This window comes from Topomyia yanbarensis, chromosome 1 (genome assembly GCF_030247195.1).
Source record: "Topomyia yanbarensis strain Yona2022 chromosome 1, ASM3024719v1, whole genome shotgun sequence".
NCBI classification, from domain to species: Eukaryota; Metazoa; Arthropoda; class Insecta; order Diptera; family Culicidae; genus Topomyia; species Topomyia yanbarensis.
Window position 1 is genome coordinate 133,119,321 of NC_080670.1, and position 23,816 is coordinate 133,143,136.

General features: G+C 39.7%; 1 protein-coding gene across 1 annotated transcript; it reads left to right on the forward strand.

Moving 5' to 3' along the window:
* The first annotated feature begins 1,211 nt into the window (after window positions 1-1,211).
* On the forward strand, window positions 1,212-3,770 carry LOC131676361 (uncharacterized). The gene is made up of 7 exons (XM_058955441.1): window positions 1,212-2,282; window positions 2,341-2,486; window positions 2,550-2,838; window positions 2,896-3,057; window positions 3,114-3,231; window positions 3,291-3,409; window positions 3,466-3,770. The coding sequence occupies exons 1-7, from the start codon at window positions 2,031-2,033 to the stop codon at window positions 3,748-3,750; spliced, it is 1,371 nt and encodes a 456-aa protein (XP_058811424.1). The 5' UTR covers window positions 1,212-2,030; the 3' UTR covers window positions 3,751-3,770.
* Window positions 3,771-23,816: the final 20,046 nt, after the last annotated feature.

The window sequence follows — 23,816 nt, forward strand, 5'->3', positions numbered from 1 at the left end:
TACTATCCACAATCACAAAGCAAAAGGGTTTCAACAAGATTTTGGAACCATTAGTAGCTGATCTCAAAAAGCTTGAGCATGGAGTTACTCTTTATTATGGATCAGAAAAGTTTGTTCTGCGTGCCCTGGTTACGATGTTTATTGGTGATTCTCTAGCAGTTCATGACGTGTTTGGCTTGTTAAGCCCAAGCGCCAATTTTTTTTGTCGGATATGCACAATATCACGCCCAATTTTTAAAGAAGATGTAACCAAAAAATTTCCCTTGAGAACTCTTCAATGGTATAACAAAAACTTGGAAGCAGTACAGGCCGGTGAACTAAATCCATCTGAATGCGGTTTGCGAAAAGATGGATGCTTGCTGAATACACTTGAAAATTACCATATTACAAAAAACTGGACACTAGATCCAATGCACGATTTGGCCGAAGGCGTTATTCCTGTGACACTCCAGTTGGTTCTTAGTCGATATTATAGAGACAAAGATTTCGGATTTTCCAAAGAGTTCATTAATAACAGAATAAACACGTTCAACTATGGGTACGCGGATCGTAAAAATCGTCCGATGGGTAATTTCACTAACGACATGCTAAAGTCACCGGGTGTTCATAGATTAAAACAGACCGCAGCACAGAACCTATTGCTTTTGAGATCATTTCCATTTCTATTTGGTCACATAGTGTCTGAGAATTGTACGCTGATAACAATGATCGGTCATTTGATCAACATCACAAGAATTTTATTATCCCCGGTTGTGACTGAAAATATGTTGATTTGGCTCGATGAACATATTCGTCTGTACAGCGATATTTTTTGCGAGAATTTCAAAAGACGGATAAATAAACTACATCATTTGCAACATTATTCAGAATGTATAAGACAAAGTGGTAGTGCTGTACAATTCAATTGTATGCCATTTGAACAGAAAAATAAACCTGCTAAACGTCAAGCTGGCAATTGTCGAAATTTTAAGAATATTAGCAAAAGTTTAGCAGAACGACAAAGTTTCGCTATGGTTATAGATTTGCTCGATAATCCTTTTCGGAATAAGCTTATTTTCAAACAGAATTTGAAGATCCAGCAAGAGGATACACTGAGCAATTATTATCTGGAAGAACATCAAATAATCAATTGTCTGAGCGCCGTCGAAATCAATGGGATAGAATTCCGCAAGAATCTAATAGTTGCTATAAAGTCTCATCAAAATATGATTTTCCCGTCATTCGGAGTTATTCAGGAATTAGTCGAAGCCGATAATGAGGTCCATTGTTTGTTGAAATTATGCGATACAGTGGCATACGACGAATTCTTACAGGCCTATGAAGTTGAAGTTTTACTGACTCAACAGTTTGCTCACATCGATGAGATATTTCAGCACACGACGTTTTCATTTTGGAGCCCTTATCATAGTAAAACTAAATATATATCCCGGCGTCTATTTAATCAAGATTACTAGGTTACAACTTTACAATAACTATAGATTTGGTGAGTCTTTCCAATTTTCTTCTTAGCGGTTAATAACATAAACAAAAGTGATGTTTTTGTTCTTATATTGTGAGTTATGACAGCCAGAATTCATCGGGAATCTGATGCAGAATTCTGTCAGAATTCTTTCGAAATTAAAGCAACCGATTCGAGCACAATCGGGTTTTGATTTTGAGTCAAATGTTACCCAGTGAACGAAAAGGCGACTAGGCGGGTTTCAATGGCCGCCGGCGATTGATAGACTAATTGAAACTTTGTTCTAGGCTACCCGCCATAACTTTCCGTTTGCTACGAATATAGGGTGGGTACATTTGAGTTGGAAATCTGACAGAATTCTGAAATAAGGGCCGGATGTTTTGACTAGGAAGGCTGTGCTGACCCCGATACGGAAAAGAAAGGTGTACACATGCCTCATTTTTGAGTGTTTGGGTTTAAATGTCAAACTAACAAGAACGACATAATAAACCCTTTAATTGTTAAACTCGATTGACACGTACGTTTACTTTCTTTTCTAGTGTCAGAGGGAATAGACGATATAAATATTTTTATGGAACTGAACGAGCAAGACTTTTTACGTTTACAAATGAAAACTAAACTGATCAAGGCAATCCAACGAATTCAGAAAAAACTAATGATCGAGCCTATTGTTGAAGAAGTGATCGATGAAATAAAAATTGGAGAACTAAGAGAATTAGAGAACGACAGTGATGATACAGATGAAGAGAGCGAATCAAGAGCGAAAACAAGGATGGAAACTGAAGACCAAAATAATCCCTACAGAGGAATCAAAGTTGAAAAGGTAAAAAAGTTTATTTTTGTTTCACAGTATATATTCAACGGGTTTTTTTGTTTCCCAGGTTATCAACATCGACAAAGTATTCAAGAAAACGTATGATGGCAGGGCTGTGATGGAAACTTTAAAGAGCGCTGGGAAAGCAGATGATAGAACCCTTTCAAAAATTAATAAAGTTCTGTGTGAATTTCTAAGAGCAAATTATGGAGTGTAAGCTTTTAAAAATCAATCACCAATCATATTCAATCATCATGAAATAATATATCTTTACAGAAGACCATCGTCATTCTACAAAAACATGACGGCTTTATCTCTAGTCGAATCATATCCACAATTGCGTTCGTCTACTCCCGACATACCGCAAGCTTTATGGTTTCATGCGCATGCTCGAGGAAAAAATCGCCATACCGGAAGAATCCATTACCATTTGGAATACCTTGTGCGTAAATCGAATGACAGAATCATCCAAAGAACCAAGAATGTTCTCGAGCAGTCAGCAACAACTGAGCATAGCATGCAACAGGATATTATTGTTGATGACGCAGTTAATATTCAAGATATGGTAAATCAATTGAATTCAATTATGGTCCAATATTATTTTCTTTCTTCATGCCCACAGACTACTGAACTAAAATTCATTTACCCTGGTCCAAATACACGAGCACGAATAATGGAATTGTGGGCTGAAACATTCACCGATCGTGATGTGTACCGTAAGAACGGTTTTTTCGATCAATATTTGCGGGAATATCCTGTGACTGCTAGCTTTGATGGAGAAATGGTTAGTTTATATTATATAAATAAACACAATGACGAATAGTTATTGTTATATTTCAGATAACACTTGATTTCCAACGCATGTTTCCGAACGCACCTGATTTTTGGACGGAATTCGATTTGATGCAAGCAAAAGTTCTGCGTGCCTATCCAGATTTGTTGAAACATATTACGAATAGTAATATTTATTTACATGCAATGAGATGTCATTAATTAATATATTCTTATTTATAACAGATGATATCAGAACACTGGGAATCATTCGCTTGAAAAACCCAAGTCGGGGAATGAAGAGAAATCGTAACACAAGCCATTCAAAAGACAATCCGTTGATAGGAATCGTGGAATGGATACAAGTATTTTTTTAAATAATAGATTTAAATAATGTAATTTTGCACAATATTTATTTTAGGCTGATGATCCAATTCCACAAACAATGGAAGACAATCCTATGCTCTACATTCGGGGAGAGTTTCCCGACGATGGCGGAATTGGCATTGTCGCTTGGAAAAGCACGGAAATAACCATCGAACGTAATTTTCGTTATTGTTTCGAATTGCTTTGTCAAACGATTATTGTTTTCAAAGCAACTTGTCGGCCCAGCGACAAACAATTTTTTTCTTTTATTTTGAGTTCATTACTGCGAGTGAACAATTTTACTACAACCGGAGAAAAATTCCAGAGAAGTTTGGAGTAGATTAAACTCAAAACACATATGATTACAAGTAATAATAAATCTTTTAAAATAAATCTAGCTTAAATTCAACCAAACTTTATTTAAAACCTGAGAAAATTCCTATTTTTTAATAGCTCTTTTCCACTATAATTAACTGAATAAACAGTAAAATCGCTTATTAAATTGAGTAACTTTAACTGGACATTCGTCGTAATTCGGTTTCGAATTACTGAGCAAGTCAGTACTTTTTTGTTGTTGTCATCAGGAATTTACCGAAAAATAACTCAAAAGTTTACTGACTAAACAGTTTATTTTGACATTTAACTTATTATTGTTACTGAGCAAGCCAGCATTTCATTTTTCTGTCATTAGAGATTCACCGAAAAAGATTTCAAAATTTTACTGAATTATCGGTTTATTTTGACATTAAGTTTATTTTATTATTGCTGAGAAGTCGGTAAGGACATTGTTTTACTGGGGTGATTACCGAACGTTTTGCTGTTCAAAACCCCAGCAAATTTTTACTGTACCCAGTAATAAAAACTAAGTGTGTACATAACCCAGCTTTTTCAGAGGCAGACTCGGTGGGTATTTTTTTTTTTTTTTTTTTTTTTTGTTAACCATTTTTGTTAACGACCTATTGAGTTAATTTGTCAACAGTTTTTTCGGCATTTAATTAGCAAGGGACTGGAAGGTGAAGTATATTTTTCAATATTTAGAGCCATAGTACTCAAGGGAGAGCAAGGTGTTGAAAGGAGAAAGTTTAGAAAAGCGTGGAAGGATCATATATGCAAGCTTAGAGCTCACCGGCGACTTAACCCTTTGTCTGCTACCGTAGTGGTCAGGGTCTTTTGGCATTAGAAATGCGAATCACCTGAGTCTACGGCATGTCCGAACAAGCGTAAAGTAACTTGTTACTTCATGCTGTCGGAACCGATCTGGTGGGTCGGTGGGCTGATCTAAACAGAAATAGAAAATCAGAAATATATAAGGTGACTTGCAGGAGAAGCGGGTAGAAAGTTGGGAGTAATTCACTACTTATGCTTTTGATGGCAAACCGGAAAATAAGTGACGCTTTTTTGTTTGTTTGCTCCGCACTTTCTGGGAGTAAAAAGCTGGTACTAACATATAATTTACTAACCTTCTACTTTTGTGTTTTTGCATCTGTTGCCGCGCAAATGAGTTAATTATACAATGTCAGCAGTGCATAAGAAATGCATCACTGCTACGCGTAGGGAAGGTTGATGTTGATCTTAAAAACCCGAAAATGAAATGAAAAGAACACAGAAAAAGGGATCACTGTCTATTTATCAACCTCCCGCGCCTAATATACATAAGCGTGCCATACGCAGTCCGATTAGCTAGCTTTGGGTTTTTCCTTCTCACTTACTCTGCGGTTAGGATAGTAATAAAATCTTAGAAAGCGGTACAAATGTAACCGCATATTTTGTGAGCCCTTGCGGGACTGGACTAGGATTGAATAGCAGGAATCCGTATTGTGGTTAAATACGTCAGTCTTGAAGAGGCAGGGCCAAATATATAAGTAAACAAATAGGAATTGCGCCCTTCTAAGGCCATAGGAAATCTACACCGTATCTCAGGAGAATAGGGAAAAACTTAAGGACTAAAAGGGACAAATTTTCCCGTAGCGATATATGAATCGCGCGGGCAACATGTAGCTTTAAGATAACTTTTGTAAATATTTTCTGAATAAATTAAGTTTCAAGTTTCAAAGTGATTCACAGTGCTTCTTTAACTAACGAAAGAAAATCAAGTTTGAAAGTTCTAAAACTCCAGACGTCCTCCTAAGAAAGAAAACCCAACCACGGAAGCAGGACCACAGCCCAAGGAATATTAGGTGAGATATAAAGTCCACGGCCTCGCTCTGGTAAGCAAAGTGTTGGGAAAACATTCCCGTTGTTTCATGGTGGCTCCAGAGAGGAGCACTGGAGAGTGATAGTTGAAATCTATCACTGAACACTGAAACTTCCGGACAGTCGAAACCTGGCCGATAACCAGAAATAGTGTGATAAGTATAAACGGTGTACAGCATAGAAAACATTCTCCCAGGATTAAGTGCGATTAGGGAGGTTGCGCGGATGAAGTGGCAGCTTCTGAGGATACAAATGTAAACTAAAGTTCTAATACAGTGTTACAAATACAAGATCCATAGAAAGTAAACATACATACCAAGTATATAGTGACTAGTAGAAAGTATAAGAGACGCAGCAGACACCTTAGACAAGGGGAATTTGCTGAACCTTTTGACAGCACGCATATTAACACTGATAGACGTGGGTGCGGGGAATCTACATTTGATGCAGTCTGACATTTGTAGTAGTGTTGTGATGTAAAACGTTGGATAACTATCCGTGAAAACGCAAAAGTTGAGTAGTGTTTCTTCACGGAAAACTGGAGACAAAAGTTATGTTTTACTGCAACTAGTTAATAGGAAGGAAGAACACAGTCGGTCTCGCGCCGGCACCTGCAGATTAGAAGAACACAGTCGGTCTCGCGCCGGCACCTGCAGATTGGAAGAACACCGTCGGTATCGCACCGGCACCTGCGGACTACGAAGAACACCGTCGGTCCAACACAGAAAAGGAAACAAGTAAGCTAATTTTAAGAGCGTAGTTATGGAGTATAATTTTGTACAAAATCCAAATGGCAACTGTCGCCTATGTGTTAAAGCTAATGATGTAGACAATATGGTGGCCTGCGACGATTGCGATCGCTGGTTCCACCTGAGTTGCGTAGGGTTGAAACATAAGCCAAAGAAGAGCGAGCTTTGGCTTTGTAGGAAGTGCCAGGCTATTAGAGACTCTCTCGCGGAGAAAGAGAGGCAATTAAGAAAATTTAAAGAGAGAAGTCAATTAGAAAATCCCCAAGCGGAAATTTTTGACTTAATAATTCAAAAAATTAATAAAATCAACGTCGGTAACCAGACTACCGCAAATAAGTACGCCCTAAGGCAGTCCCTAATGGACTTGCCTTATTTTGATGGGTCCTGTAAGATGTGGCCCAGATTTAAACAAACCTTCTACGAAACAACTCGTGAAGGGGAATTCACTGATTTAGAAAACCTGCATCGATTGCAAAGATGCTTGAAGGGAGGCGCACTACAAGCAGTTAACGCGCTGCTTTTAGACTCGCGCAACGTTAACAAAATTATCCAAAAATTAGAGGATCAGTTCGGAAGCATCGAACTGATATATTCAGGCCTTTTACGAGACGTGTTAGAAATTAGGAATCCACGTTTCGAACAACCACAAACCATGGTAGACTTCGTATCTCGAATTGGTAACCTCGTCACCAATATGGACTGTTTGGGACGTAAGGAATATCTCAATGACCAACGTTTAGTCCGTGATTTAGTCAGCAGGTTACCACAGGGACTGCACTTAAAATGGCTAACTCACGTTAATGAGGAAAGGGCGCTTTCAACCACTGCAAATTCCTTTGTCGCTCCAACGGTAAGCGATTTATTTGATTGGTTACAGCCCCAGCAAAAGCTAGCTACCATGTTGATAGCTGAGCGGGGATTACAAGACGATAAACCCGTTAGAATAGAAAAATCTAACAGGATTAATTATCACGCTACAAGCTACCAAAAGTGCTTGTTATGCGAGCTTGACCACAGGATAATAGATTGTGGTAAATTTAGAGAACTCTCTCCCGACCAACGGAGGAAGATCGTTAAGGAGAAGAATTTATGCTTTTCGTGCTGCAGACCGAATCACTCGGTAAAGAATTGTAGAACCACTAAAATTTGTAACATAGAAGGGTGCAAAAGTAGACATCACCAACTGTTACATGTTATAGCACAAGAAAAAAGGTCTGATGAAAGCGACAATGAAAATATAAATTACCACCATTCTGGTAAAATAATCCATTATCAAATAATTCCCGTCACTCTTAAGAACGGACCGCATGAAGTAGAAACATTTGCCTTCATGGATACAGGGTCCTCAGTAAGTCTGGTACAAAGTGACATAGTAGAAAAACTACATTTAAAAGGAATTGAACGTCCTATGACATTAGCATGGACGAATGGTAAGACTCAAAAAGAAAAATCGAGTCAAGAAATTCGTATGAAAATAAGAGGTCAGTTTGATAAAACTTATTCGTTAAATGGCTTGAGAACGATAAAGCAATTATCGTTACCTACTCAAACTCAAGCGCGAAACAAACTGATTAACAAATACTCCTACTTAGAAAGTACAGAGTTACCGCATTATGAAAATGCAACTCCTACATTATTACTTGGATTGCCACATGCGTACTTAATGACTGGATTAGAGGAAAAATCCAGAGGGTTCAATGAACCGGTAGCTAAGAAAACTAAATTAGGTTGGGTTCTTCATGGCACAACACAACGTGGAAAGTTTTCGCCAAAGCATGATGTAGGTCCAAAAAGGGAAAACAAAAAAGAAATGATCCTAAGTCATTTCTGTATTGAATCTGTCAGGGTCAAAGAACCTGAGAAGCCGTTCATCTCAAAGGGCGATGAACAGGCAGAGAAAACAAAGTATGACGATACTTCAGGTCGTTTTCTAAGGTTGGAACAAGGGTTAGGTAGAAAGCCCTACCGACAAACAAAACAGAAAGAATATTTTAAAAACAAATATTCAAATTTTGAAATGAAACAAGTCGTGTCGGGCGTTGACCCGCAGACTTATACTTTATCGACAACACGTGTTTTGCCAACACACCCTAAAAATGTTAAGAATAAGAATAAGGCACATGAAAGATTGAATTGCCATAAAATTGAAGACAGAAAACAAAAGACCAAAGAGCGAGAGAAAACAAAGGCAGACGCTGCCGTAAATAAACAAATTTGGCTGGGTATTGATTCCAGAACTAGATCACATACCAGATCAGCAGTAAAATTAGTGGGATCGGATTTCAATCCTCCAAACAAAAATCAGCCGGAACTTATCAGGAATAAAAACCAGGCGCTTAAGCAGGTACCTTTTCCGCAAAACATAAATGATGAAGGGTACAAGAAACACTTTATCGAAACGTTGAATGATATAAAAGAACCTTATGTCTACCGCACACGCAAGCGGGTAGACATTGGGAAAACTAAACAAATGGTGGAAGGAATACTACCACCAAACCCTAGGAAAATGAAGAGCATAACTAGACCTCGTACAAGGGCCAAAGCACTTCCAAGTAGGTGCGCTGATACTCTTCGTATCAGTAGATCAAGTACCAACCTGACGTTTAATGAACAGTTTCGAAGAACTTGTAGTTAAATAGAATAACGTCATGATTTACACCCGTAAGAATAATACTAAGATTTTTGCGCGGTAAAGCGATAATTTGAGTAAACCACTAGGATGATTTACGGGCCCTGGAATGTTGCCGCGCAAATGAGTTAATTATACAATGTCAGCAGTGCATAAGAAATGCATCACTGCTACGCGTAGGGAAGGTTGATGTTGATCTTAAAAACCCGAAAATGAAATGAAAAGAACACAGAAAAAGGGATCACTGTCTATTTATCAACCTCCCGCGCCTAATATACATAAGCGTGCCATACACAGTCCGATTAGCTAGCTTTGGGTTTTTCCTTCTCACTTACTCTGCGGTTAGGATAGTAATAAAATCTTAGAAAGCGGTACAAATGTAACCGCATATTTTTTGAGCCCTTGCGGGACTGGACTAGGATTGAATAGCAGGAATCCGTATTGTGGTTAAATACGTCAGTCTTGAAGAGGCAGGGCCAAATATATAAGTAAACAAATAGGAATTGCGCCCTTCTAAGGCCATAGGAAATCTACACCGTATCTCAGGAGAATAGGGAAAAACTTAAGGACTAAAAGGGACAAATTTTCCCGTAGCGATATATGAATCGCGCGGGCAACATGTAGCTTTAAGATAACTTTTGTAAATATTTTCTGAATAAATTAAGTTTCAAGTTTCAAAGTGATTCACAGTGCTTCTTTAACTAACGAAAGAAAATCAAGTTTGAAAGTTCTAAAACTCCAGACGTCCTCCTAAGAAAGAAAACCCAACCACGGAAGCAGGACCACAGCCCAAGGAATATTAGGTGAGATATAAAGTCCACGGCCTCGCTCTGGTAAGCAAAGTGTTGGGAAAACATTCCCGTTGTTTCAGCATCCAAACTGCAAAACTGCATCGAAAACGATTCAAGCGAACCAAATAAAACAAATTACGAACTAGATTGTCACCAAAAAACAAAAGCACACCGCGTAATTTGTTTCTAGAGACAAAAGCACTAACGAAAGCGAACTTCACTTTTTTCAGAATTATTGCGGTTGTCTGTATTCGGACAGTAAACGTAAACAAACGAAACGAACGGTATAAAAATGTGCACGAATACTGCCCGAATCTGCTCGTGGCGCTCGAATCGACGATCGAGCACCACCGTTACCGTCCAACTAAGGCACAAACGGAGTAACGCATTGTGCCGATTTCTGAGAGGATTACTTTGCAATAGTAGCCCCCTGCTAGGCAGCCATTTTGTCCTAGCCTGGTTTTGTTAAAATTAAAACAACCCAATGCTATTGCATGGGCGACATGGGCCTAGAGGCGGCTAGGCCCATCATATGTTGACTACTGTTAAAGTCTGTATATCTCCATAGCGGATGACAGGAGTGACACCCCCTCTGGTTCAACCCCAATGATTAACACGCTCATTCAGAACTACTCAAAATTTGAGTTCCGAGTACTCAAATTCAAAAATCTAGGCAAACTGTCAAAAAATGAGTTTTGAGTTGAGTGAAATTATCTCATCTCTTGAGTAACCGTTAAGTTTTAAAGTTTTGGGTGAAAAAATTACTTTGAACAATTGACTAAAGTTGGGTGTCGACCAGAACTTAAAAAAAGACCTTGCTGTGAAGAGGAAGGCGCGGGAACATTCAGGAAAATCAATCGTAAGTTTCGCCAAGTTTTATTTTTGCTTTAACCTAATTACTTTTGATTTTTTTTTTCAGATCCAGCCGTTACTAACAGATTATGATCTGCATGCTATCTAGGAAGGGGGAACATTCAGGAAAAAAAAGCTCCCGGAATATATGGACCGAGATCCAGACATCGTGTTAACGCCGGGAGGTACAGGTAAATAACATTTTAAATTACGTTGAATTTTCATATAGCTATATTCTAAAAATGGAGTGGTTATTTCTCATATTTTATTTTTGAGTAAAAAGTACTCAAATGTTGACATGTTCAACTCGAACTCAAAACTGAGTAAGCGAGAAAAACTCTCCTTTTGACTATGTGCACTTTTTATGAAATTGAGTGGCTGGCCACTCACTTTTGAGTTATGCTGGATGAGCGTGAAGGTAAAAGAACCTCGGCTACCCAGTTAAACTCATTCCGGAACCGGTTCGGATTTCTGAAAGGAGTCATTATGGATTCCAAATCAAATGCAACAACCGATTCCGACTCAGAATCGGTTGTTGCATTTGATTTGGAATCCATACTGACTCCATTTAGGATTCCGAATCAAATTCCGAATGGTTTGACCGGGTAAGAGCAAACCGTTCGCTGCACTACTTCATTTTTTTTAACAAACACTTCAAACTGTTTGTGAAAAGCAGAAACGTAAGATAAGAAGCACTGCAGGAGTGTTTGGTGTCGGATTTGATCGAACCGGTTCCGGAATGGATTTGACGCATAGTTGGGATAGGTCGGTGTGGTGGCGCTAGTGTTTATCGTATATTAATTCAAATGTTTACACACGTTTTTTAAATATTTTTGTTCGATCATGGATGTCTGTTCGCTGTGGATGAACGTTTGTTGAACGGTTATTTGGACGTTGTCCAAATTGGTCCAACGAACGTCCTTCATTGGACGATTTCGAAACCAACCGTTCTTATGGCGATTTCGCTTGAGCCCGAAACTGAGTCAGGTTCTAACCTTAACCGCTGTCAGTTCATACATTTTGACAGCAGTTGGGGTTAGAAACTGACGCAGTTTCGCTTCAAACGAAAACCACATTAGAGAGCTGGGACCGAGGGATTGCCCTTCCTATGATCATTCTCAAGGATAGACCGTTCCAACATCAAATTATGGTCTTGTCAAATTTTGGTCTTGTCAAACTGCAAATGACGTGAAAACCCAAGATGATACCAGATAAGGTATAGGCATACGTAAAGCGAGAGTTTTGGTTTTACGATTGACAAGATCGACATTGCGTAAATACTGATTCACTTCCCAAAAAAGAGGTTAATAAAAGCGAAATTAATTAAAACAATGTTTTGAATATAGAAACTAGTGCTTTCAGCCTCTCAAAGCAAAGCCACCAAAAATATTATTGTACACACATGCATACACCTTCTGCAGATTATCTTGAATCTGTTTTGCGTTTGTCAAATCTGCCGCGCTTCTTATTCTTATCCGGACACGCTCTTTTTCCCTTTGGGGCAGACCCTCGGCTGGGACGGGATGTACACAGTGAGAAAATGTAAAACATAGTAACATAGTAACACAGTGAGAAAATGTCACCAGAGATGCAAGATTTGAAGTTGTCGTCATTTTGAAGACATTTGAAAGGTTGTGAACACGTGTTTTTCATTTTGAAAACAAATTTATTCGGATGTCTGACTAATTTCTGGCAGAATTCTGGCTGAAAATGAAGAACCGATTCAGAATCATGGCCGTTGAAGATAAATGAAGACATTTTTTTTTATAAAATGTGAAGACATTTGAAAAAGATACCTGGTATCCCTGAACGTCACCGCGAACCGGCAATGGCCTGTCATCGTGAACCGGATTATTCTTGGCGATTTTCATTTTCTTGAAATGAATAGTGGCTGGGTAGTATTGTTTAGGGTGGCCATATGAGGCGCGTAAAAAACCAGGACAGTTGAAAGGGGACTGCCTCTCCCCGTTACCTCTCAATCGACTGTGTCTTATCCAAAGGTTTTCGGCAGTTATAAAGTTCTTGAGTCTGGCAGGCAAAGCTTCGGCAGTAAAAAAGTTCTGTGGATCTGAGAGGAAGAGTTCTATCGGAAAATTTTTCGTGTGAATTCTATCACCGTGCTTTTTCGGATTTACACACACAAGCGCAGTTCTTGCTACAGCACTACCGGCAAAAGTTTCATGCTGTTGTCGGAGAAATGGGATATCCTGAATAGAGCAAATGAGACGAAATATTATGAGATCGTTTGTGCAGGAACCGGTGAGGAGTTTTCAGCACTAAATACATGTCATTGAAGTAAAACCGAAACATCAACGGTCCCTAGTAGCTTCCCTGCGCTATATCTGGCAATCTCCAATGAAAACCATTTTCTCTCGATCTGAGAGCTAGGATCGAAACAGTTGCAAAACCTACCGTTGATTTCAAATTTCTCCATTTTATCGATTGCTATATTAAAACCGGCGGTAGTTTGGTGTTGCTAGTATCAGTTTGAGCGCGACTTTCGCACATGGTTTGGCACGTAGGTATCTGGCCTTCACATGTGCACAGCGTGATTTGCGATTTGCTTACACGAAATACGGATTGAAGGATCAGGTATGATGGAATAGGTTTCGTAACTCGCATTCTCACGATACGAACACCACTGGATATACCTGGAAAAAAGTTTCTCCAGGTTTCAAATTTTCACCGTTACGTGCTCCGACATGATGGTTGTAGTGAATTTATTGGTAGTACGCGGGGATAGATCGTCCAGACGCATATCAGTCTTATCATCGTCGATCTAAACGGGTATCTTGATTCTAACATTGTCATGCGCAACGACGTGTTGCATGTTGTTTCCGCATTACGAGTATGCGCCTTTATTAATTGTTCCATTTCGCGAACACAAGGATGAATTCCGTACCGAAGATCATTCAAATTGTGCTGCTGAGTTTCACGCATGTTTAAATAAACAATCGATACCGCATCGATGAAAGTGACGGTGCTTTATTGTTCACACTGGTTTGGGACAACTGTTATTTTTCGATTGCTCTGCTGGCGCGGTACATGTAGATAGCAGACAGTATGTAGAAACATTCGTTTGATTCACTGTACAGTTAACAAGCACACCGATTTAGCTTTCGATTCGATTGAGATGGAAAAATAGAGTTATTAGGAACTGGTATTGATTTTAAAGGGGCTCCATAATCATCAGCTCGAGAGAGCGTTCAACGAGGTTATTCCACGATAGTTATTGATGTTGCGCCATTTTACTTTTTATGAAATGGATTTCCAGTAAAAAGAAAAACTGCCACTAGCAAGAGCACTCTAGGAGAAGAAGAGTCACCAAAACTTCAATGTATTTAGGTTTTATTGGTCACCGCAAAATTGTTATGTATTTGTTTTATTGATTTTCTCAGTGAAATTAAAAAAACGAAACCTTCTTTCTTCGTTGTTACGTTACGTTTCGGCCTACTACGCTTCAGCCATCGTCGGACGCCTACAAACATTGAATAATTATTCGAAATAAATGTTTGTAGGCGTCCGACGATAGCTGAAGCGTAGTAGGACGAAACGTAACGTAACAATGAAGAAAGACGGTTTCGTTTTTTTTTTTAATTTCACCGAGAAAAATCAGTGAACCAAATACATAAAAACTTCAATGTGTCTTCTCAGATCTACCAAAGGAAATTTTTCGGATCCCGGATTGAAAGACGATTTAAGCCAAGAAGAAACTCTGGTAATCATTGTTTCATCGATATTGATTTGTTCGGTTGCCAAAGTTTCTTGCAGACTAAAGCTCATTCATATGCTACATACATACGAACACCTCTTTCTCTTTTCAATTTCCATGTAAAAAAGTTGAAAAATGAAATAACGTGGACTATCGAGAGAATTAAAAAGGTATCGGATGGTACAATTGGGAGATTCGAGTGTATTAAGTTTTCTTTGTCGAACACTGGAGCAGAGTGAATAAAGCGAAAACTCAATTAGAAATATAACAGGTGTTCAATAAAAAAATGATAATGATTTCAATACCTTTCTGTTATTAAAGTAAAGAGTTTTTTCTCTCCAAGAGAATTGCTCTCTGGACTCCCTAGAAATGGACGGCATGTTTCTTTTCGACGGGTGCTATCAGATTAATCGTAGATGGCGTCGAAACAGCAAGCACTCCGCGAGCGTGTTGTACGGTTTTACAAAACGCATGGCCATCGTGAGAAAATGTTTACGGTAAAACACTTTCGAGACGAAAACGTGCCCGTGAGTACAGTTTACCGGATCTCACATTGCAGGAAATGACAACTACGACAAGTCGGCCCCACCCCTGGAATAAAAGTGACTTGAAAAAATTCCTCTGCGATTCTTGAAAGAATATCACGCGGATCGGAAGTGCGTTATCTGGCTGGACAAGGCGTCTTCCCATTACGCCAAGAAGACGCTGGAGTATCTTGAGCAGAAAAAGATACCGTACGTGCCGAAAGAAAGGAACCCGACCAACTTGCCCCAGTGCCGTCCCATTGGGGATTTTATTGGCTCCCTCAGTGCCCTAGTGTACAAAAATACGAAGCAGTTGACCAGTTCCGGAATTGCATCCGGAAGATGGACGTCAGTGTCGTCCAGCGCTCTTGTGAGAGCATCGCGACTAAGTTTCGTCGTACGGGTGACAAGGGCCCTTTCTCCAATATTCATTGACGTTTTTGGAGAATAAACATTTCGTTTTTAATGAAAAATACATAATTCGTTGATTTTTTTTTTATGACTGAAAAATTCTCATTTTATTATTTTGAACACCCGTTATTAGGCTTACAGGAGAAAAAACCACGACAAAGCAATCTTTTTCTTCGACTTCCCAGGACACCAGGACAGCCAGTGCAAAATCAGGACATGTCCAGAGAAACCAGGACGTATGGTCACCCTAGTATTGTTACATCCAGGCTGTACGCAAAGTGTTTTACGAACATATATTTTACATATGTTTCAAGTGCAATTTATGTACACAGAACCAAATATACCAAATGCAAGGGCCACACGTACAATTTTATTATTCTGCTTGGCAGTTATGGTTAATGTTGTTTTGCACAGCTCATACAAACGATGGCATTATTGATGTCATGTTTGAACTATGTGATTTTTGGCTCAAATCTTTGCCTCATCGACAGAAATCTTCTCCGCATCGGCACAACACTACTATCGGCATTTGCTTGAAATTACTTTACAAACGATTTTTTCCCTGCACAATAACAACAAAATCGAGGGGGAAAAAGAAAGCCGTCTTCGCATGTCCCGTCCCATGTTGTAACAAACAAAAAAGGCCTAAAACATATTTTCCCGTACAACAGAGCAAAAACATATTATTCCGTTGACATGCATGTCAACAATGATGCACTCATTTATCTTATTTGTTTTGGCCTTTAAATACTTTATATAACAGACTAGTGGAGAGAAAAATAGTAAAACTAGCAACCATGGATGTAAACTGGCATCACGGAAGCTCCCATTCACTGAGCGAAATCGCTACATTCATATTATATGATATTCATATAATTCAGCGCAACCATAAAATAACCTACAGAATAAGTTATTTTAACTTAAATTTAGGTACTTTTGAGCTGTGTGTCGCTTTCGCACTTCTTAATGTTGTCAAAAATAAAACGAGAGATTCTACTCAGTCGAGGTCTTCCGTGCAGTAAGGTTCTTTTGAGTTGTTTGGTGTATACTCAAATTAGGTAAATTCAACTTAAATTTAAGTAAATTAAACTCTAGGTTGAGTTATTATTTTTGCTGTAGTTAAATGGAAGCTACCTTCAACACGGTTTACCTAATTTTACCACAGAGAACAGACATCCATGATCGAACAAAAATATTTAAAAATCGTGTGTAAACATTTGAATTAATATACGATAAACACTAGCGACGCCACACCAACCTATCCCAGCTATCCGTCAAATCCATTCCGGAACCGGTTCGAAATCCTGAATGGATTCAGCATGGAATCTTGCTCAAAGAAAACAACCGAATCCGTCTCTATCGGTTGATGCATTTGAGCTGATTCATGCTGGAAGTCCGAACCGGTTCCGCACTAGTTTGACTGCCCTCTAAGAACGGTTGGTTTCAAAATCGTCCAATGAAGGACGTTCGTTGGGCCCGTGTTGAACGATTTTCAAACAATTTTTTGGACGTCTCAGTGGGTGCCCTCTAAGAACGGTTGGTTTCAAAATCGTCCAATGAAGGACGTTCGTTGGACCAATTTGGACAACGTCCAAATAACCGTTCAACGAAAGGCCTTCGTTGGACCCGTGTTGAACGATTTTGCAACAATTTTTTGGACGTCTCAGTGGGTGGGTAGAGGAATAACCGCTGTCAATTCTGTCGAACTCAGCCACAAAAAACATGCCGACAGTAGCGCACCTGGTTTGGATATCCCAACTACATCCGAAAACGTTATAGATTTTACACAAGTTGAATGCTGAAGATGGACGTCTGTTCTCTGTGATTTTACCTTCCTGCCCATTGAGACGTCCAAAAAATTGTTTCAAAATCGTTCAACACGGGTCCAACGATGGACATTCGTTGAACGATTATTTGTACGTTGTCCAAATTGGTCCAACGAACGTCCTTCATTGGACTATTTTGAAACCAACCGTTCTTAGAGGGTGCACGATACCACGAGATTGAGTCAAAAGTGCTTAATTTTAGGTAGTTTTTCCGTGGAGTGTAGAATTCCAAACTTTTAAATTAGGCTGTGCACGCCGACGCGTCGACTTAAAAATGACTCTTACTGTGAGCCTAGGGGTAGATCACTTGTGATGCATTTTAAAAATCAGCGAAATTAAATGCATTTATTTGCATCAAAATAGAAATTCATAATGTATTTTGCGTTGCGTGCAATGTTTTTGCGTTGCCTGCAATGTGGTTTGCGTTGCGTGTAAGACGTCAAAACCCTATAGAAAAACTAGCCCTACATTTAACAAAACGTCGAACAAAGTGGATCAGCGTAAGACGTTTGTTAAACAAACTTTTCTGCGAGGGAGTGCCAAGCTGATGCAAAAATGGAAATTAAATGCATTTTTTCTAATTTGATGCAAATTTGTTATTCATTCTTAGAGTGATCTGCCCCTACCCGGTCAAACCATTCGGAATTTGATTCGGAATCCTGAATGGAGTCATTATGGATTCCAAATCAAATGCAACAACCGATTCTGAGTCGGAATCGGTTGTTGCATTTGATTTGGAATCCATAATGACTCCATTCAGAAATACGAACCGGTTCCGGAATGAGTTTAACTGGGTAGCTGTGAGCCGTCCCTCTAAGAACGGTTGGTTTTAAAATCGTCCAATGACGGACGTTCGTTGGACCAATTTCACCAACGTCCAAATAACCGTTCAACGAACGTCCATCGTTGGACCCGTGTTGAACGATTTTGAAACAAATTTTTGGACGTCTCAGTGGGGTGTTTACAAACCATTTAAACTCATTCAGGAACCGGTTCGGATTTCTGAATGGAGTCAGTATCGATTCCAAACTACCCACTGAGACGTCCAAAAAATTGTTTCAAAATCGTTCAACACGGGTCCAACGATGGACGTTTGTTGAACGGTTATTTGTACGTTGTCCAAATTGGTCCAAGGAACGTCCTTCATTGGACGATTTTGAAACCAACCGTTCTTAGAGGGTAGGGGCAGATCACTCTTGAAATGTATATTGTGCCATGCAGGATAATCGCTCGATATGCGATTATATGAAAGCTCAATTGAGATAGGCGCGTGACAGCCGCCTATATAAATGTATAGGCAGCTTTTTCCTTGAAGCTTTCGAAAAGCACACAGCTGGCAGAAAAATAAAGCTCCACTGAAATCTGCTTGCGGAGCAACTGCGGCTATATTTGATGCGCCTTTCAGACGCCCGCAATGTGAGATTTTATTATAAGCGCGACAATAACAAATTTGCATTTAATTTCCATTTTTGCATTAACTTTGCACTCCCTCGCAGGAAAGGTTGTTTAACAAACGTCCTACGCTGATTTACTTTGTTCGACGTTTTGTTGAACGTAGGACTAATTTTTTATAGGGTTTTGACGTCTTACACGCAACGAAAAATACATTATGAATTTCTATTTTGATGGAAAGAAATGCATTTAATTTAGCTGATTTATAAAAATGCATCACAAGTGATCTGCCCCTAGATTCCAAATCAAATGCAACAACCGATTCCGACTCAATCGGTTTCAGAATCGGTTGTTACATTTGATTTGGAATCCATACTGACTCCATTCAGGATTCCGAATCAAATTCCGAATGGTTTGACCAAAAGAGATTACACTCAAGTTTGTTTTACGCGGTTTTTTTTGCGCGGTATTTTTTACGCGGTTTTTACGCGGATTTTGAAATTTACGCGGTTTTCATTTACGCGAATTTTGAAATTTACGCGGCTTTCATTTACGCAGATTTTGAAATTTACGCGGTTTTCATTTACGCGGTTTTTGAAATTTACGCGGTTTTCATTTGCGCGGATTTTGGAATTTACGCGGTATCCATTAACGAGGTTCCCTTTATCGCGGATTCTTAAATTTAAGTGGTCTTCATTTACGTGGATTTTGAAATTTACGCGGTTTTCATTTACGCGGATTTTGAAATTTACGCGGTTTTCATTTACACGGATTTTGAAATTTACGCGGATTTCATTTACGCGGCCTGTATCCCCCGCGTAAAAAACCTGAGTGTATAACTACTGGAGGGAGCAAAGCGCTACTGTCTCCATGTGTTCACGGACTGAAACATGGGGTCTCGCTTTAGCATATTGTATCCCATTACTTTGACAGGTGTATACCCGGCGCAATACAACCCGCTTGGAAGAAAAACGGGCAGCCAGCAAATATCCGTCAGGATTCCGGCAGCTGTCAACATTATCAAAATGGCGCTGCCAGAATTCAGCTATACTCCTTCCAGTTATGGCAGGCAGATTCGCCTCACCGGTTTTGTTTCATTTTCGCCATATTTATATTTTTCCAAGAAGGATAGTTTTGGCAGATGAAAAAATAAGAAGAAACAAAGATTTTGGTTTCAAACCAGGTAAGTAATATGAATTTCACGTCTCCAGACATGTTTTTATTATAAATTTACATAAAATTTAAAAAAAATTAAGAAAACATACAAGCAAAACCTGAAGCGGTAAAAAACTGGTCCTGCCGGTGCGTGTCTGGCAGAAATCCGGCAGAAAAAACCGTTAATAACCGTAAGGCGAAAAATTCTGCCAGAAACGGTTGTTGCATTTGAGCCGGCCGGTTGGGCAGCGCTCTGCCAGCCAGACCCCCAGAAATTCTGCCAGAGTTTTTATTTCGCTGCCGACTATCTGGGGGGAATCCTGCCAGGCACGTCCGAGCGGGAACTAATGCCTGGAAGGAGTATAGCTGAATTCTGGCAGCGCCATTTTGATAATTTTGACAGCTGCTGGAATCCTGGCGGTTTTTTGCTGGCTGCCCGTTTTTCTTCCAAGCGGGTGGGCTAGCATATGCCCAGTGAGCAAATTTCCTGGCAGAGACCGCTCTGCTAGATTTCTGTCAGTCTTGGTTTGGCAGCCCTGTCAGATTTCTGCGCGTATCCTGTCGGCAGCGATGCCAGATTTACAGACATGTCTGTATTTTACAGACTTTTGATGGTCTCCTACAGACGTAATCAGAAATCTACAGACTTTTAAAAGAGTAATAGTATTTAACAAAATTGCACTTGAATAATTTTATCCGAATACGAGTGATTCCTTCACAATAGTTTACAAATTTCAAGCTACTTTTAAAGTAATAACGTAGTGTAAATAAAGTTTAAACAACCGTCTACAGACTTTTACAGACATTTTCATTATTCTTCTACAGACATTTCACAAAAACATGTGGCATCGCTGCCTGTCGGGTTAGTTGAGCTAGGGCGAAATCGTGTTCGCTCGCGTTTCTGGCAAATTTTGTCAGGAACCGAGCAAAACCCTGGCATAGCTCTGACATAAACTGTGCAAAGGTCCTGGCAATTCCTACCTGGTAGAATTTAGCACGAATCGAGCAAAACATCTGACAAAGATGTGGATGGAAGCGTGCAGAGATCTTGGCCGTACATTTCTGACTGGATTCTGAATAAAAGTGAGCAGCACCGGTTGGTTTAACCGCTTCTTTCAGAAACGGTTGGTGCATTTGAGCGAATTCGTTGCCAGAATTCTCGCACAAATCGCGCAAAATGCTCACAGAAACTCTGCCAGTATCAATTTCGCTTTGCTTAACTTTTGCTAACTTTCTGCTTGCCACGCTGACCGGGTGTAAGAGCGAGATGATAAATTTTCGGTGTTAACAGCGACATGCGACCTCTAGTAGTTATAATCTCTTTTGTTGGACCGGGAACCATATTGCTTCACAGTTTCCCAGTTAAGCTCAGCCGGAAATGAACTGGAATTCCGGCTGGTTCCAGTTCGCATTCCGGCTCCATTGACACAACCGATTCTAGTTAGAATGGAACCAGCCAGAATTCCAGTTCATTTCCGGCTGAAACTCACTGGGTTAATGGCAGTGTTGGTAAATACGGTTCACAAAAAGAGAATAGGGAAAGAGACGAATAGTGTGAAGCCAAAAATACCTTATTAAGCGACCAATCGTGCAATGTAAATAAACATTACTCATGCCTGAGTTGGAGGAGATAAGTATTGTACATCTATTGACTTATTTGACGTCTAGGACACCAACACAATTGGATTCCAAACTACCCACTGAGACGTCCAAAAAATTGTTTCAAAATCGTTCAACACGGGTCCAACGATGGACGTTTGTTGAACGGTTATTTGTACGTTGTCCAAATTGGTCCAAGGAACGTCCTTCATTGGACGATTTTGAAACCAACCGTTCTTAGAGGGTAGGGGCAGATCACTCTTGAAATGTATATTGTGCCATGCAGGATAATCGCTCGATATGCGATTATATGAAAGCTCAATTGAGATAGGCGCGTGACAGCCGCCTATATAAATGTATAGGCAGCTTTTTCCTTGAAGCTTTCGAAAAGCACACAGCTGGCAGAAAAATAAAGCTCCACTGAAATCTGCTTGCGGAGCAACTGCGGCTATATTTGATGCGCCTTTCAGACGCCCGCAATGTGAGATTTTATTATAAGCGCGACAATAACAAATTTGCATTTAATTTCCATTTTTGCATTAACTTTGCACTCCCTCGCAGGAAATGTTGTTTAACAAACGTCCTACGCTGATTTACTTTGTTCGACGTTTTGTTGAATGTAGGACTAATTTTTTATAGGGTTTTGACGTCTTACACGCAACGAAAAATACATTATGAATTTCTATTTTGATGGAAAGAAATGCATTTAATTTAGCTGATTTATAAAAATGCATCACAAGTGATCTGCCCCTAGATTCCAAATCAAATGCAACAACCGATTCCGACTCAATCGGTTTCAGAATCGGTTGTTACATTTGATTTGGAATCCATACTGACTCCATTCAGGATTCCGAATCAAATTCCGAATGGTTTGACCAAAAGAGATTACACTCAAGTTTGTTTTACGCGGTTTTTTTTGCGCGGTATTTTTTACGCGGTTTTTACGCGGATTTTGAAATTTACGCGGTTTTCATTTACGCGAATTTTGAAATTTACGCGGCTTTCATTTACGCAGATTATGAAATTTACGCGGTTTTCATTTACGCGGTTTTTGAAATTTACGCGGTTTTCATTTGCGCGGATTTTGGAATTTACGCGGTATCCATTAACGAGGTTCCCTTTATCGCGGATTCTTAAATTTAAGTGGTCTTCATTTACGTGGATTTTGAAATTTACGCGGTTTTCATTTACGCTGATTTTGAAATTTACGCGGTTTTCATTTACACGGATTTTGAAATTTACGCGGATTTCATTTACGCGGCCTGTATCCCCCGCGTAAAAAACCTGAGTGTATAACTACTGGAGGGAGCAACGCGCTACTGTCTCCATGTGTTCACGGACTGAAACATGGGGTCTCGCTTTAGCATATTGTATCCCATTACTTTGACAGGTGTATACCCGGCGCAATACAACCCGCTTGGAAGAAAAACGGGCAGCCAGCAAATATCCGTCAGGATTCCGGCAGCTGTCAACATTATCAAAATGGCGCTGCCAGAATTCAGCTATACTCCTTCCAGTTATGGCAGGCAGATTCGCCTCACCGGTTTTGTTTTGTTTATCGTTGTTTCATTTTCGCCATATTTATATTTTTCCAAGAAGGATAGTTTTGGCAGATGAAAAAATAAGAAGAAACAAAGATTTTGGTTTCAAACCAGGTAAGTAATATGAATTTCACGTCTCCAGACATGTTTTTATTATAAATTTACATAAAATTTAAAAAAAATTAAGAAAACATACAAGCAAAACCTGAAGCGGTAAAAAACTGGTCCTGCCGGTGCGTGTCTGACAGAAATCCGGCAGAAAAAACCGTTAATAACCGTAAGGCGAAAAATTCTGCCAGAAACGGTTGTTGCATTTGAGCCGGCCGGTTGGGCAGCGCTCTGCAAGCCAGACCCCCAGAAATTCTGCCAGAGTTTTTATTTCGCTGCCGACTATCTGGGGGGAATCCTGCCAGGCACGTCCGAGCGGGAATTAATGCCTGGAAGGAGTATAGCTGAATTCTGGCAGCGCCATTTTGATAATTTTGACAGCTGCTGGAATCCTGGCGGTTTTTTGCTGGCTGCCCGTTTTTCTTCCAAGCGGGTGGGCTAGCATATGCCCAGTGAGCAAATTTCCTGGCAGAGACCGCTCTGCTAGATTTCTGTCAGTCTTGGTTTGGCAGCCCTGTCAGATTTCTGCGCGTATCCTGTCGGCAGCGATGCCAGATTTACAGACATGTCTGTATTTTACAGACTTTTGATGGTCTCCTACAGACGTAATCAGAAATCTACAGACTTTTAAAAGAGTAATAGTATTTAACAAAATTGCACTTGAATAATTTTATCCGAATACGAGTGATTCCTTCACAATAGTTTACAAATTTCAAGCTACTTTTAAAGTAATAACGTAGTGTAAATAAAGTTTAAACAACCGTCTACAGACTTTTACAGACATTTTCATTATTCTTCTACAGACATTTCACAAAAACATGTGGCATCGCTGCCTGTCGGGTTAGTTGAGCTAGGGCGAAATCGTGTTCGCTCGCGTTTCTGGCAAATTTTGTCAGGAACCGAGCAAAACCCTGGCATAGCTCG

Coding starts and splice junctions, on each gene's coding strand:
- LOC131676361 (XM_058955441.1), top strand. CDS start 2,031: ATGGAACTGAACGAGCAAGACTTTTTACGTTTACAAATGAAAACTAAA. Junction 2,839..2,895: donor CAGTTAATATTCAAGATATG/GTAAATCAATTG, acceptor TCATGCCCACAG/ACTACTGAACTAAAATTCAT. Junction 3,232..3,290: donor GTTGAAACATATTACGAATA/GTAATATTTATT, acceptor TATTTATAACAG/ATGATATCAGAACACTGGGA.